General features: G+C 41.3%; 1 protein-coding gene across 1 annotated transcript in view; it reads left to right on the top strand.

The window, feature by feature from the left end:
- GRID1 (glutamate ionotropic receptor delta type subunit 1) overlaps positions 1-16,273 on the top strand; it is a 697,306-nt gene that overhangs the window by 455,316 nt on the left and 225,717 nt on the right. The window contains exon 6 of the mRNA XM_047072607.1: positions 15,319-15,489. Within this exon, the coding sequence (XP_046928563.1) occupies positions 15,319-15,489 (171 nt within the window). The remainder of the gene's footprint in view (positions 1-15,318; positions 15,490-16,273) is intronic.

Here is a 16,273-nt window from a genome sequence, read left to right as displayed (position 1 = left end):
CTGTCTTTCCCTTTCTCTCTTTTATTTCCTGGACTTAAATGACATGTATATTAGGTTGCTTAAAATTGTTCCATTGCTCACTAATGCTCTGTTGATTTTTCCCAGTCTTTTTTTTTTCCCTCTGTGATTCATTTTGGGAGTTTTTGTTTTGGTACTTTCAGGTTCATTTATTTTTCTTCTAATCTGCTGTTGATTTCATCTAGAGTAATTTTCATTGCAGACATTGCATATTTTATTTGTAGAAATTCAATTTGCGTCTTTTATTTTTCTCCCTGTCATGTACATACTTTCCTCTATGTTCTTGAACATATGGTGTGTGTTTATACTATTTATAATATCTGTTTTAATGTCCTGTTCTACTAATTCTGCCATCTGTATTATTTCTGGGTCTGTTTCCACTGATTGATTTTTCTTCTCATTATGGAGAGTATTTTCCTATTTCTTTGCATGCCTGGTAATTTTAGATTAGATGCCAGACATTGTGAATTTACATGGTTGGGTGCTTGATTCCTTTTCTTCTTTAAGTATGCCCCACCCCCACCTCTATTCTCCCCCCAGGACAGGGTTAAGTTATTTTGGAACATTTTGATTTTTTTGAGAATTGCTTTGAAGCTTTGTTAGGTCAAAAACAGTTTTAGTCTGTTGCTGTTGCTAATGTGACCCATTATTACGGATTGTTAAACCTGATCCTTCCAGGTGGTTCTTTCCTTAGACTCAGGTAGTTACCTCACTCACATGCACTAACCAATACTCAGCTGAAGATTCAAAGGGAACTTTCATTAGATTTCTGGAGGGCATTTTCTGTGTAGCTCTCGCTTCTCTGGAATTCTGCCTTATGAATTGCAATTGTTTTGGCTTCCTCAAAACCCAGACTCTCTCTTCAACTCATGGAGGCCATCAGGCTCTGCCTAGGTTTCCCTTTCCTCTGCTGCAACCTGGAAAGTCTCTGTTAGCATGAAGTTCAGGCTCACTTCATTTGTTTCTTTTTTGGGGGGGGTAACACTTTATAGTTACGCCTGTTGTCTAATGTCTGAAAACTGTCATTTCATGTTTTGTTTTTTATTTAAAGTGAATGGTAAGTTCAGTCCCTATGAGTCCATCATGGTCAGTTAAGTACCATGCTACATACCTTCTATTCTTCCAAATTTATATTCTCAGATCTTTACATTTAAATCTACACAATGGGCTCCAGTTCAGATGTGAGGGCTTTGATATGGTAAACATGGGGCTGTAAACTTGAGAGCCATCCAGTCCAGGGCTCTGAGTCATGAAATCTTATTTTAAAATCATATTTGGAAATTTTTAAAATAATATTTCAGGATTTTAAATTATAATGCAATTAACAATTATAATTTTTCTATCAGCTCTTTGGGGATTAAAAAACCATGAAGTGGTAATGTGAAACATTTTCCTGGTGGTAGGGAGAGTTGTGCACAAATAAAAGCAGATTTAAATATTCTCCTGAGACAAACAAATAGGTATTGCAAACAAAATAATTGAAGTGGTTCGTAGCAAGCAAGCAAATGAGTGCCATGAAGGATCAGCGGCTATTATATTTATTTTTCTGTTTGAATATTTGCCTGGGGAGTAAGCTGAAAATTGAAACCCCGATCAGCTTTTAAAAATTTAACAACAGACTGAAGAGCGTTGGCTTTATGTTAGAGAATTAGTTAGGTCAGAGTTTCAAATACTAAAATTTTTGAGGGTCACTTTTGCTTCCTTTCTCTCTTCCTCCCTCCTCTCCTTCCCTCCCTCCCTTCTTCTCCCTTTTCCTCCTTCGTTCCTTCCTCCTTCTCTTCCCTTCTTTCTTCCTAAGTGTTTACCAGGCCTGGTGCTCAGTATCAGAAAGACAACAGAATATGAGAGACATACACCTTGGCCTCAAGGAGCTGGTTTTAGTTCTGAGTCCAGTATAGATGGAGCAATGGATTAGCACCTGCAGCTTCCTTCTGGTTCTGTGGGGAACACAGAATTCACAGTGCCTCCACATCTGAATCAGGGTTGTGGGTATACAATAAAGGGCCAGAGGCTCATTATGGATTTTGGATCTAAGTTAATGGAGTTGCCTTATTCAGCTCTTGACACCCTTTTTTCCAGGTGACGTCTGTAGTGTTCTCCTGGGGACATATGGTTGTGTGAAGGATCACTTTTCTGCCTGTGACTGCCTGCCGGGTTTGTTACCTGGAGAACTCTTACTCAGACTCTGACCTGAGTTGTTGAACTGTGTAGACACTAGATTTGCTCCTCCCTCCAAATGGCAGACTAACTATTTTTAGCTTGTCCCTACAATTATTAGTGCTTTTAATACATGGGCCTAGACCTGCAGAAGAATAGGTTTCAGGCCCAATATAGAGCATATTTCAGGTATATCCCATCTGAAGAAGTGAGGGTAAGGTTAGCAGTCAGTGAACCACTTCTGGGAATTGCTTTGACCTATCTCAGATGTTCTGAGTCCCTTGGAATTAAGGGAAACTGCCTGAGCAGAGGTGAGTGATACCGGTTGTGGGAATTCAGAACTTGCAAGGTTGCTGGGAGCAGGAAGACCGGAGAAGATGGGGGCAGGGCACACAGGGAAGAAGGAAGAGTGAGATCCAGGAGAGGGAGTTGAAATGGAAAAGGAGAAACTGGAAGTAAGAGACATGAAAGAAAAAAAAGGAGAGAGAGAGCAGGGGTAAATCTCACAGACAGCCCAGTCCAGCCCAGCTGTCATCCATAAATAACTTGCAGCCAGAAGCTTTACCGACTGTCTCCAGTAAATGTTGGGGACATGTGTGGGTCCCCTGGCTCATTGGAGGGCAGATGTCCACCTTGTGTTCATGGTCAAATATAATAGAATAAAATGTGATGAAATAAAAACTCAATTAAATGAAATAGAACAAAAGAGCCACTAAAAATGCAAGACCCCAGGGGACTTTTTTGGTCTTCTCTGGGTGAGATTGCAGATTCTCCTGATAAGCCAGTAGGCCTGGGGAGAACCTGAGGGGACATCTGTTTCACCCTAGGGCCAAGGTTAGGGGCAGGTCTTTAGGGAACAGGACCAGCTGCTCACTACTGGCCGTTCTGACTGGACCACTCAGGAAAATGGACCGTGATGGAGGCGGTGGGATGAGGGGGAGAGCTCTGCCGCCTGTCTGGGCAGCCCTGGGTAAAAAGGGCAGGCAGAATAGGATGCTGGCTTTCCTGTGAGCAGAACCCATTTGTGTCATTTATGAAAATAAAGGAAGCCATGTGAATTTTCAATTAATGGGCCATTATATTTAGTGATAGGATGGCTGAGTTCTGATTTGATGTCTTGGCAGGGAGTCAAGTGAACCCCAGGATCTCTTAGAGATGAGGGACAGGAAAGAGCTCCGTATGTGCAGATTGGGGTGGTCTGCTATGGGCTCCCTTAGGGGTGTGCATGAGGCTGCATGGGGCCATGGAGTGGAAAGAGGGGCAGAAAGAGGGCTGGTCTGTCTTCCTTGAGGCCAGGCTGTGGCAGATGTTTTGCCGGCCTTCAAAGGCTGTACAGAGAGCTTTAGCTTCTAAGGTAGAAGGTAAGAAGTACTCACCGCAAGACTCTGTGCTAGACATGTTGGGTCCCATTGGATGAAAGTCTTTGAATTAAGTCAGAGCCCCTGGGGAAGTAGTTACCCCATTTCCAGATGACACTCAAAGGAATTAAGTTCCTTGTCCAAGTTCTACAACCAGGGAGAGGAGAAGCTAGGACTGGAGCCCATACACACTTGATTCCAGATTCGACACTCTTTTCACTTCACTGTATAATATAGACCGGTGCTTCTTAAATTTGAACATGCCTATGAGTCACCTGAGAATCTTGTCAAAATGCAGATTCTGGGTAGATAGGTCCATCGTGGGGCCTGAGATTCTGCCTTTTTTTTTTTTTTTTTTTTTTTTTTAACAAACTCCCAGTTGATACTGATGCTGTTGGCTCTTGGACCACACTCTGGGGAGCAAAGGCATCCTCTATGGCAACTTTCCATATCCTGTGTAAAATAGGGAGACTGCTGCATACCCCATGAGTTTTTAGGGGATGATGAATGAGACAGCATGTCTCTGGTCAGAACCACCATGCAGAAAGTGCCCTCCTCCCACCTTCTCTGTCTTGGAAATGTAACCAGCACCAAGCTTCGGCAGCTTTCTCCCACCCTCTCCACCTCACCAGGATGTCCTAGTCTCTATGGAGCCTTAGCTTGCCTTGCCTTAAGCACTCTGTGGGGATCTGAAAACAGCAGACATTCTAAAAAGCCTGTTGACTTCAGTGGGAGGAAATCTTTAATCACGACTTTATTGAATCTTCCTTCTGTTTTTCTCAACTTCTCTCAAGCCAGCTTTGTCTGTGAAGTTTTCCTTACTATCATCAACTTTAGATTACTGGCACTATGGTTGTTAGGAGGGAAACAAACTTTATTATTTCTCCAGCAATGGAATAATGCTGGTATCACACAGATGTTTGATAGATCTAGGCCTTTCTAAAGAATAAAAGGAAATGACTAATAATGTGATTACACAGCCCTATATAAGTTTAGAGCTCTATATAAATGTTTAATAATAGTTTCCCCTGGTATCAGAGGGTTCAGAAATTTTACTGAAGTCTTAAAGATCAGACAGAAACTTATTTGTGCATGAGTTTTGCATCAGGTTTGCCAAAGCGTGTATTTAGAAAAAGGAGATCCTTACCATTTTAATTGCTATTTTGAAGATTTCTCCTCATTATGAAAATTTATCCTCTTTGCTACTCAAGCAGACATGGAGTGAGGCTTCTTCAGTGATTCTCTCTGTTTTCAATAAAAATTTCCAAGAGGTACAGGGCATGATATCTAAACACCTTGTCCATCATTCAAATGTTGCCATATTTGAGATCTCAATTTTTGAGAAGCTGACCATTTCAGATATAATTGTCTATACACACTTACATTAAGTCCCATTAAATTCTGTGTCAGTCAGGTTGTTTTTTTTTTTTTTACCACAAGTAATAGAAAAGTATGAATCTAGTTTCATTAAATGGTCTGAAGCTTTATCGTTTCACCTTAGAGGAGGCTCATAGGTAGGTCATGAGGTTACAGGGCAGGGTGATTCAGAAGCTAACTAGTTTCCTCAGGGGTCTGTTGTGTTCAGTGTGCTTGGCCCACCATCAAATGGAATTTCCCCATGAGTCAACCTCCAGAGGCTGAAAGGTGCTGTCTTTTCTTGGTGGTCATTTTAGGATTGAACAAACCATCTCAAACTCCTTCCAGGAGAACCCCCTTCACATCTGAACAGAAATAGAGTTGTGTCCCCTCTCCAAGGACTGCCTAAAGTAGTAGGACCATCCAGGTTGGCTCAGAGCAAGCAGGATGCACCTGTGGTTGTGGGTGCAGCGGTCATGACGTCCCACCACCCCAAATCCCATGGTGGAGGGAAGGGCAGCTGTTCACCCTAGGGTTATGGCAGCATAGGGGAGGAGGGGCAAGACTGCAAGTGAGGCAGCAAATCAGTTTGCTATTCCCCTCTATTTCCCCAATGGCAACCATTCTCTTGAAGCTGCCATGTGTCCTTCACATTTGTTTTTACTGCATTACACGTATCTCTACTATAAATGTACCATATTTGATGTATCATTCTGTAACTTGCTCTTCATTTTTTTTCCTTTCTGGTCTGTCTTCCTTAACTCTATTATCTGCATGGTGCAGGTGATTCTGTAGTATTATGGGTTTACTCAGTGATTTTTATAGCTGCATCATAGTTCATCATGTAAATCCCATTGCCTCTGGTTTTTGTTATTACCTCAGAGGCCTGTGTGGAAGTGAGGAGGAAGCAGAGGAATCTGAAAGACATGAAAACTCCCAATTTTTCTGTTGATGTTTCCTCATCGTTTTTGTTCTTCCCATAGTTAGCAACAAGGGGCACTTTCAAAACCATTACTGGCTTTGGTATTGCCTGTTCCTCAGCTTTTTGGGGTCAAAGTCCTCTTTGAAAATTGAATACAGCTCATGGGCTTTCTCCACAGGAAAATTCACACATACTTGTATGCTTAACATTTTTTTGGAATTGCAGCCCCCCCCCTCCGCCACCCCCAGCCCCAAGCAGCCAGAGGCCCTGGCTAGAGACACAGGTTGTCTCTGAATGGAGGCAATCAGGTCTCATTTGGTTCCTTATTGTGCCCTCTATGAAGGACAATTTTGCTTTCAATCAGTGAATTAAGTAATGCCTTCTCAGAGGATGTGAGGATTGGTTTTTCTTTCGAATTTGTCAGACTTTTCTTTAGTCTTACCTCTTTGTACAAGGAGATGTGTGGAGGTTTCCTGATAATTTACTTGCCTCCAAATGAAGATAGTCTAGGTTTCAGTGTGCATGTTCAGGACAAAATTAGAGGCAGTGAGTATTTTTATTATTCGGTCTCACATTTTATTGTGTTCATAGAAATCTTCCTTTAAGTATGCTCCAAGGCATGAGTCTTTCTTCCCTGCTGATAACTTGAAGAATGGGTGTTCACTGGCAATTCTATCCCCGTTTTCTTCCTCTGCTTGTTTTAGCTGTTACAATGTTTTTGTTATCAAACTACAAATATTTCTTACATTGAAAAAAGATTCAGCGATCTTTGCCATCGCTCTCTTCCAATCCCATAGTCAGCATGCGCTCTAGCTTCAGCATTTCAGCTCTGTCTAAAGATGGTCCATTTGCAACAACCCTAGTCCAAGATGCCATCATCTTTCACAGAGATGATCTCTTGAGTGAGCAATATTGATGAGAGACGATTTATGGGGGGAAGCTATTAGGTTGCAGGAGGGCAAGGTAACAGTAATTTAGGGAAATGTTTCTGGAGCAAGAGACAAAATATTAATTTGGGACCTGCAGAATATTTACCTTTTTGCATGCACAATGGGAGATGATTGAAGAATACAATTGGGATTTGAGCAAATGGAGAAGATTGCACGTGCTTCTCTTGGGTCCCTCAGAAATGGCTCTCCTTCCAATATTAATGACAAAGAACTTAGAGAAAGGCAGTCAAATGAAGTAAATAGAAATTGTAGCATGATAACTGAGGTTTAGTTAGTCATACAGCCAAAACATATGAGGAGTTTGGGAGGTGGGTGTGTGTCCCAGGAAAAGGGTGGAGTCATTCTTCTAAGAAAAGAAAATTCTGTATAAAAGGATTAGTAGTATTTAGCCTGAATGATGCCCCCAAATGGAAAAGAACTAGAAAAGCAGGGTATAATATACTTTAAAAGTATTTTGAAATGGATCACTTAGCAGTCAAAAGTAATGTCCACAGAGGACTAATATGAGGTGAAAATTGAAACTTTGGGAAATACATGAGCTTCAAATTTAGTTTTGGCCTTGAATCTATTGGTCAAACTGCAGAAACCTTGAACGTTTATTTTTCTGGCTGTTTGGGGGCACAAAACACATGAGATCAGTGTACGAACCAATCAGATGTGGGGCCTAATGAGAGATTTACTCATAAAGCTAGAAACTTAGATCCTTGGTATACAGGCTAACTAGAAATGAACTCACTGCACAGAAGGGAATAGCAAGGAAATGTTCTCTCTTGACTTTGGAGTTGCATGATGGGAATGAATTTTCTTGACAATTGATGAGTCCCATGTGAGTTTGTGACCCAAGTCATACCACCTGTGGTGCCTAATGAAGCTCTGAGGAAGGTTTAATATTAAATTCAATGGCTGTAGATCAGTAGTGCTCTAACCTTAGTAGATTAGGTTGTAGAAGTGAATGCAAATAAAGTAATGTGAATTCCAGTCAGACTTCAAGGAATTCATAAGGAAGTTCTAAGGAAACTAAGAGTACACACAAGAGAAGGAAAGAAAGAAAAAAAGAAAAAGAGAGAGAAAGAGAGAAGGAAGGAAAGAGGAATATAGAGACAAAGGAAAGAAAGAAGGAAACAAACCACCATGAGTGAGAGCCAGGGAGGAGAAAAGGACAGTTTAATCAGATCTCAAATAACTTTAGATATTATAACTATCTGACATAGACTATTAAGTAAGTATGCTGAAATATGTTTAAAAATAGATGCTGGAAACATAAGCAAGGAATAAAAGCTATTTAAAAATGAGGCAGAATTGAAAAATAAACAGTTTCAGGAAATTAAAAAAACTAATAGTTGATGTTAAAAAATGTGAAGGATGAATTAACTATCAAAATGGACACATACGTAGAGAGAATTGGTGAACTGGAAAATGTGAAGACATTATTTAGAAGACATACCAGAGATACAAAGGGATGGAAAATATGAAAGGGAGATATAGACACATGGAAGATAGAATGATAATATTGGATTTCTAGAAGGAAATAGGAAATGATGGGGAAGAAATAATATGAAAGGATATTATGGTCAAGAATTCTCAGGAATTATTGACAGAAACTAAACCCCAGATCTAGGAATCCTAAGGATAAAAATAAAAGTAAAACATCCATGCCTAGAGACGTCATTAGACAGAGAAAAATCTAGAAAGCATCCAGGGAGAAAACACAGGTCTTCTTCAAAGAAATGGCAGTTAAATGGATTCCTAATGTCTGGAGGTAGTGGGCTGAATAATGGTTCCCAAAGATATCCAGGGCCTAAATCCCTGGAAATTGTGTGTTACCTTACATGGCAGAAGAGATTTTGCAGAAGTGTTTAAATTAATGATCTTGAGGTAGAGAGATTATCTTGGATTATCTGAGTGGGTCCTAAATGCAATTTCAAGTGTCCTTATAAAAGGAGGCATGGGGAGATTTAAGAATACAGAAGAGAAGGCAATTGGTCACAGAGGAAGAGGCTGGAGTGATGTGGCCACAGGCCAAGCACTGCTGGAAGCCATTAGAAGCTGTGGAAGGCAGGGAACCGTCTCTTGTAGAGCCTCTGGAAGGAGCACATCCCTGCCAACATCTGATTCCGGCCCAGTGAAACGGATTTTGGACTTCTAGCCTTCAGAACTGTGTAGAATAAAATTCTGTTGTTCTGAGCTGCTAAGTCTATGATAATTTGGTATTACAACCATAGGAAACAGATATAGTGGACAAAAATGGAAGGCAGATGATAGTGTCATATGAAATTCAGAGTGCTAAGAGAAACTAGTAATCAACTGTGATTTTTATCTTTCAAGAGTGAGATTACAAAAGGTATTTTCCAGCAAATAAAAACTAAGTTTATCACTAACAAACCGACATTAAAGGAAATTCTAAAAGTAATGGGAAACTAATAGGAATTATATGTAATAGGAAGGCATAAAGAAAGAATTAAAATGCTGGATATTATTATCACATTAGTCAGGATGATGGTGATTGGAAAGAAATGTTGAAGAGAAGAGAATAAAAATACTGATTAGCCTCATGCTTTGTTCAGTATGCATTTAAAAATATCTAAGATAACCAAGAAAAAAATAGAGAAAAAAACTTCCAAAAGAGGGTAAAATAATGAAAATAGGGGAAAAATCATTCTAAGGGGAAGTAAAAAACCACACAAAAAAGATACAATAAGATGTAATGTAAATAATATGGTACAAATCAATGTAAATGTATAGATAATCATAGTCCAATACAAATGGATTGAGATTTCTACTAAAAAGTCAAAGATGGATGTAAAAAACATGTAGTATATTTTGTTTATAATAGTCTCCAACTTAAGTGTGAGACAGAGAAAGATGGATGATGGCAAAGATGCGGAAGACGTTAGAGCAGGCAGCTCGTAACCAAAATAAAACTGGTGTCACTGTATTAATATTGGACACAATACAGTAGGAGGCAAGATGAATTACTAGAAATAAAGAGGATATCTAAATAATGATAAAAGATTCAATTCAGCAAGGAGTTATAGTTCTCCACTTATGCATAACTAATAAAACACTGAGAATATGTTTTTTGAATTTTTGAAAATATAGGCTGAATACAGAAAGAAATAGACTAATTCCTAATCTAATGGACCTAAAAGTAGACCACAGAAACCAACAACAGCAGGACAGTTAATGCACATGAAACATTCATGCAGACTGACCACGTGATAAGCCACAGAGCAAAAGTTCAATACATTTTAAAAGATTAGCTTCAAACAGTCCATGTTCTCAGGGCACAATGCATTTAAATTAGAAATCAATAGGATGATAGTAAAAAGAATACCCTAATGTTTGGAAAATTTTGAAAAATCCCTAGTAAATTACTTATGGGTCAAAAATATATCAAAATGGGATTTTAAAATGAGTGATACAATTTGTATGTATAATTTATGGGACACAGCTAAAGCAATGTTTGGATGTAGATTTATTGTCTTAACCACTTTATTAGAAAAGAAAAAAACGTGTAAGGTTCCACAGCCGAGCTGCATACCTTAACATTTGGAGAAATAACACCTAATAAATCCAAAGAAACTAGAAAAATAATAGAGTGGAAATTAATGAAACAGAAGACTAACACATAAAAAAGTATCAGTTAAGTCAAAACTTACCTTTTAAAAAGTATTTATAAAATAAACTTCTGTCATCAGAGGAAGAGAGGGCACAAATAAATATTGTTAGCAATGTATGGGAGCACATGGCTTTGGATACATTAGAGAGTGAAGAAGTAGAGAGACATTGTGAACAACATATGCCAATCAACTGGAAAGTTTGGACAACATAGCTGAATTTTTAGAAGAAAACATGACTAAGGACAGAAGGAAAAATGAGCAAAATCCCTATATACAAAAGGAAAGTTAGTGAGTAATAAAGCATCTTCCTACAAAGAACATACCAGGTTAAATGAGTTTATAGGCCAATTCTACTAAATGTTCTAGAAACTGGAGAAGATAATTATAACATGTGACAAAGAATTATCTGGAATTAAAAAAAAAAAGGTCCCATGAATCCATATGCAAGAGACCCAACCCAATGGAAATTGGACAAAAACACAAATACAAGAAAAGAAACACAAATAATTCATAAACATATGAAAGATATTTAATATTATTAAGAATTAGGGAAGTAGAAATCAAAATCCAATGATGCACCAATTCATACTTACCAGGATGACAAATATTAGGAAGTCCTACAATAATGTCAGGTGCAGGGAAGGGTGCAGGAAATCTCTTTACCAGACATGATTATAAATTGGTACAATAACTTTGGAGATTTGATATTACTACGTAAATTTGAACATATTTATGTTTTCCTATTGAGGAATTCTAATTTTAGGTATATATCCTAGAGAAATTCTCATACAAGTCACCAACACACGTGCACAAGGAAAACGTGCACAGAAGCTTTGTAGTAGCAAACGGACACAAATGTTCCAATGGTAAGCAACACTCAGGTGGATTAATGGTGACAGAGGCATACAGGGCAGTAGGGTACAGCTGAGAAAACGATAAAACTAAGCTGTACCCATTGCCATGAACAGATTAGGAAAATGTTAAACCAGTGGGTTTTAAATGTTTGTTGAGTATTGGAATTATCTGGAGAGCTCACGGAGAAAACAGAAAACTTTGCTGGGTGAAGGATGGGACCTGCATTTTATCGAGTTCCTGAGGTGATGCAGATACACAACAAAGTTTGAGAACCAGTTGTGTTAAAACACAATCGCAGGGGACCTGCAGATGGTTTAGTTTGCACAAAGCTAAACAAAAATGTATAAGACAAAGTCATACATTATTTGGGCTATACACAGAACTCATCGCATGACAAAGTTAGCTGCTTGTAAGGAGGAAGGGGTAAGCATTTGGGGGGAGAGATCCAACCAAGATGCAGGGTATACTTCATTTCTTAGTTTGGCAGAAGGCGCACTGATCATTTGATTATTCATACTTAATATATGTAATGTTTGTGCCTAAGATATATTTCGCGGTGTAAACTTACAAAGTCATAAAACAAAAGCAAGATTTATTTTGAGCTTGTGCACCCCAGTAGGCATCTGGGTATGACACATTATTGCTGCTACTGCAGACTTGCTGATTTTAGTGAGGGTAGTGGAGGTCACACAGTATATATATACACATTGTCTTTCTTCTGAGGCTCATCACCAGCACTCTCTGGAAGGAATGTTTAACTGGGACAAAGAGAAAGTTTGTTCTCCAGGTGGGTTGTATAAAGTGACTGTGTGGATAGCCTTCTGCATCCATAGGAAGGCCCAGAGGTTGGATGTCTTCACATGGGTCCAGAGGCTGGCCCACTGTGGAGGCTGGGTGCAGGGAGTGAATGAACCCCTGTCTGTACTCTGTTGGTACACAGTGGTACCAACAGCACGGGAGAGAGCCTGACACAGAGCTCCTGGAATTGACAGATGGTGTAGGGTTGGAATTCTCCGAGGGGAGGGACACATCCTTGGGAGAAGAGGTGACTCTTTTTATTGCCCTCAAGGGACCCGAGGGAGTTGCTTCTGTTCTTCTGTTCTTTTACCTGCACTTCTTACATTCTGATTGCAACTATCTCTGTGTTGGACACTAAGAATAGGCCCAGAAGGATGGGGAGGCAGGGAGGAGTACACTGGAAGATGGTGTGTGTGCTTTGACCCAGAGGGGCTGGATGAGAACTGGGCCACAGGAGACTGGGTCTGCAGAGATCCTTATTGATGCAGCTAATGGGTTGGGTTGAACTGTGCCAAGTTTGTAAGGATTTCTGGGCAGGAAGAATGGAGAAAGAACAGTATAGAGACCACAGCAGCTGGGAGCAGGAGCAAAGTCCCCCACCCCATTATGTTGGGGCTGCCCTTGGCTCACTTAGCCACTCACCCCTGATTCTGCTGTAGGTTGCCAGGGAAGATGACGGGCATGCTTTCCAGAAAGGTATTGTGTACCCTGTAAGTCAGACTCCCTACAGAGTTGCAGGGTCCTGCTTGGGGTGCAGTGTCACTGACCTACCAGGAAGTTGAGAGTGCAGGAGAGGTTCAATAAAAGAGCCTCTACAACGGCTCTGCAATCAATGAGTATGTGAGAAAAACAAAAGGTATGTGACTCCCCGTTTCCTCTCCAAGGTGTGCAGGCTCTGATTAACCCTCTTATGCATAGTTCAAATTATGTTCTTCCTGACCTCATGGTTTTTTGAGTTAAAAACAATTTCCTCCCCCAATCTTCTGTATTCCTTCTCCAAGTAGAGCTAACTGGCCCATCGTTGCCCTTTCGTATGGCCCTACATACTGTTCGATCAGAATGTGATTTCCCTCACCCCACTGTTGGATGCTCAGGGCAGGGGACCTGTTAGCAAGGCAGCTACGAGCAGAGTGCAAACATCCTGCTCAACTATAGTCTGTGTTCTGTTTCCTGAAGCCTAGCTGGTTCTGGGCCCATCTCACCTTTGCACTTTCCCCCACCTCTGGGCTTGTTGGTCCCAATCCAACAAGATTATCTTCCCTGAAATAGTCTTTGGTCTGAAATACAAAGTTTAGTAGTTTAAACCCAGATTTACTTGAATTCTTTTGAGATTACTGCATTTCCACATCCTTGGGAACTATATCTATTGATCATTCTAAAAGGATATGACTCTCAATGTCTTACTTTCTCCCAGATCCAGCATGTTGTTTCAACTGGCCAGTCTTCATGCTTATGTCAGGTTCCTAAGAGAGTTCCTGGAACAGAGACTTTACCCCAGTTCACCCATCAACATTCTTGTTTAAGTGATTTGAACCCTCCCCATCACTAATTTCTAACCTTATTACCTCCACTTATACCAGTTCATTGCCTCAAAGCTAGAATGTGTCATCTGTAAGGAGGAAGATTTAGGACCTATTTTATTATTTTTTTTTAATTTTTTTTCAACGTTTTTTATTTATTTTTGGGACAGAGAGAGACAGAGCATGAACGGGGAAGGGGCAGAGAGAGAGGGAGACACAGAATCGGAAACAGGCTCCAGGCTCTGAGCCATCAGCCCAGAGCCCGATGCGGGGCGCGAACCCACGGACCGCGAGATCGTGACCTGGCTGAAGTCGGACGCTTAACCGACTGCGCCACCCAGGCGCCCCTTTAAGACCTATTTTAAAACATGGATATTCACAGTTCAAATTTTGACTTGCAACCAAGCACTGATTTAGCCATCCCTTTTGAGAGACAATAAACAAGAACTTTTCTTAACCTGACTCCACCTCTAAAACCCTTTATTTGTGTTAGTTTGTATTTTTTGTCATTCCTGTGTTGCTCCTAGCCTTGAAGCAGTTCTAATTCCTTCTTGTCTTCTCATATCATTGTATGGCAAGCAGCCACAGGGTTTTGAAATGGAAATCTGAGTGTAGCTGCTTTGTACCTAAACTTTGCCAGAGCTCCTCACTGCCCTTAGCTGGGCCTGCTCTCCCTTCCCCCACATCTGGCCCTGAACAGGAGCTTGAGGGTTGCGTGTGACCACTGCACCTTTCTGCCCGAGGCACTCACATGCCCTGCTGCCACTCCAGGAACCCGGTGCCACAGGGTGTCACCCGCTGCCTCTGTCTTCAGCAGCACTGCCACTGACTCAGCTCTGAACTGCCCCTTCCCTCTACATACACTTCTGAGCACTTTGCCTAACAAGTTCATCTTTCAGGTTCAGCTTCAGTGCTAATTCCTCATCGAAGCCTCGTTCTGGAAGGAGCTCCCTATGGCCAGCTGCCTTTACTATTTCCATGCTTGAAAGTGCTCAGTGAAAATGGGATAGTAATAGGATGTACCTCCTAGAATTCCTGAAATTGTTGTGAGCACCAAATGAGATAATGTGTGTAAAGAGCTTAGCAGACATCTAACATGGAAGCACAATGGGTTTCCTGTGCCCCTAGATTTCCTTATTGCAGCACTCAGCCTATTTCATGCTATGAAAACCTTGAGCTTTACTGGGTGGGATTAGGCCTGACTCATTCAAGGCTGTGTCCCCAGTACTTAGTACAGAACAAACCACACAGGAGATGTTGGGCAGATTTTGTGCAATGAATGAGTGAATGAATGAGTGGATATATTTTCAAAATTTGTATGCGGATCTTAAAAAGCAAAGCTAATCATTAAAGAATTAAGGGAAACTCATGGCATTTTGGTCAGTTTTGTCTGAGAAAACCAGTTTTGTTTCTCTCAGGGAGATGACCCCCAACAGGAAGTTTAGCTTTTACTTCCAACTGATGCCTACCATGACATTGACAGCATGGGTTCTTCAGAGCTGGACCCTATAGAAGCTAACGCACTGGTGGCTTGGCCACAGACATCTTTTTCTGGTCTTCAGGACAGCTGTTGAGTAATTCTGTGTGTATTTGAGGGTTAGCAAGTATTATTTTAAAATAGCCTATTAATGAACTGTGTGACGTGGGCCCAGTCCCTTGACCCATTTGTCTATTTAGGCTGTTGGCTATTGATACCTCCTGATGGGCCTTTTGCAGGCGCAGTTTGTGAGTCTATGGTAAGCATGGGTCTGATTATCTTCCCAGGAAATCAGCGACCCAGAGATCCTGGATCTGGTGCACAGCGCCCTTGGCAGGATGACTGTGGTCCGGCAGATCTTCCCATCTGCAAAGGACAACCAGAAATGCATGAGGAACAACCACCGCATCTCCTCCCTGCTCTGTGACCCCCAGGAAGGCTACCTCCAGATGCTGCAGGTCAGTGCTCACCTGTCAAGCTCCCTCCAGAAGGGAGTCTCACTCATGCCCTTGGCCTGCCGCAGGTAACGGGCAAAGATGTGCCACAGCTTCAGCTGAGCACTGTTGCCCACCAACTTTAATTACTGGAACCCTGTCATTTGCTGAAATTGAAACCAGTCAACTGGGCAGTGCCTCTGAGCCGCATTAGCAGGCAATTATGCCTGTTGTCAGCAGACGGGCCATATGAGCTCACTGGGTGCCTCTTGTATTTAAAAGTTACATGTTCAGGGAGTAAAGACATTACTGTCTCTCAAGCTTCTGTGCTGACTACTTTGTGGGTGATGAGTTCGTCTGGCAGGATTGGAGATGGAGCCTTCCTGTGGGGAGTCAGCATTTTGAACCTGTTTTAGGGTCTTCCCTGTAGAAAGTCAGTAATACAGACATAGCTCTTGTGAAACAACTAGGGAGTGTCCCAGCTCATCTGCTGAGTGCTAAGGTGTAGGCCAACCAGGACATCCCTGGAGTCCCAGCTGAGTGGGGGGAGGCCCGAGGGCAGGACCATGACATGCCTAGCTCTTGTACTCCATCCAACGCAACAGGTACAGAGTGCTTCCGGTTAGTACTTCTACCACACCTGATGCCAAACATGCAATCAGGGTTAGCTTCTCCTGGGGCCAGGGAGTAGGATGGCGAATTGTGTACCTATTGTGAGAGGTCGTTTACCCTCTGGATGTTTGAGGATAACAATGAAACACAGTGGAGACTGCCCATTGGCAGCTCAGAATCCACTTCTCCATTAAGA

Source organism: Lynx rufus, unplaced genomic scaffold, assembly GCF_022079265.1.
Source record: "Lynx rufus isolate CCGP_SWC_20201006 ecotype Redwood Valley unplaced genomic scaffold, mLynRuf1.p SCAF_11, whole genome shotgun sequence".
Taxonomy (NCBI): domain Eukaryota; kingdom Metazoa; phylum Chordata; class Mammalia; order Carnivora; family Felidae; genus Lynx; species Lynx rufus.
This window is presented reverse-complemented; position numbering and strand designations above follow the sequence as displayed.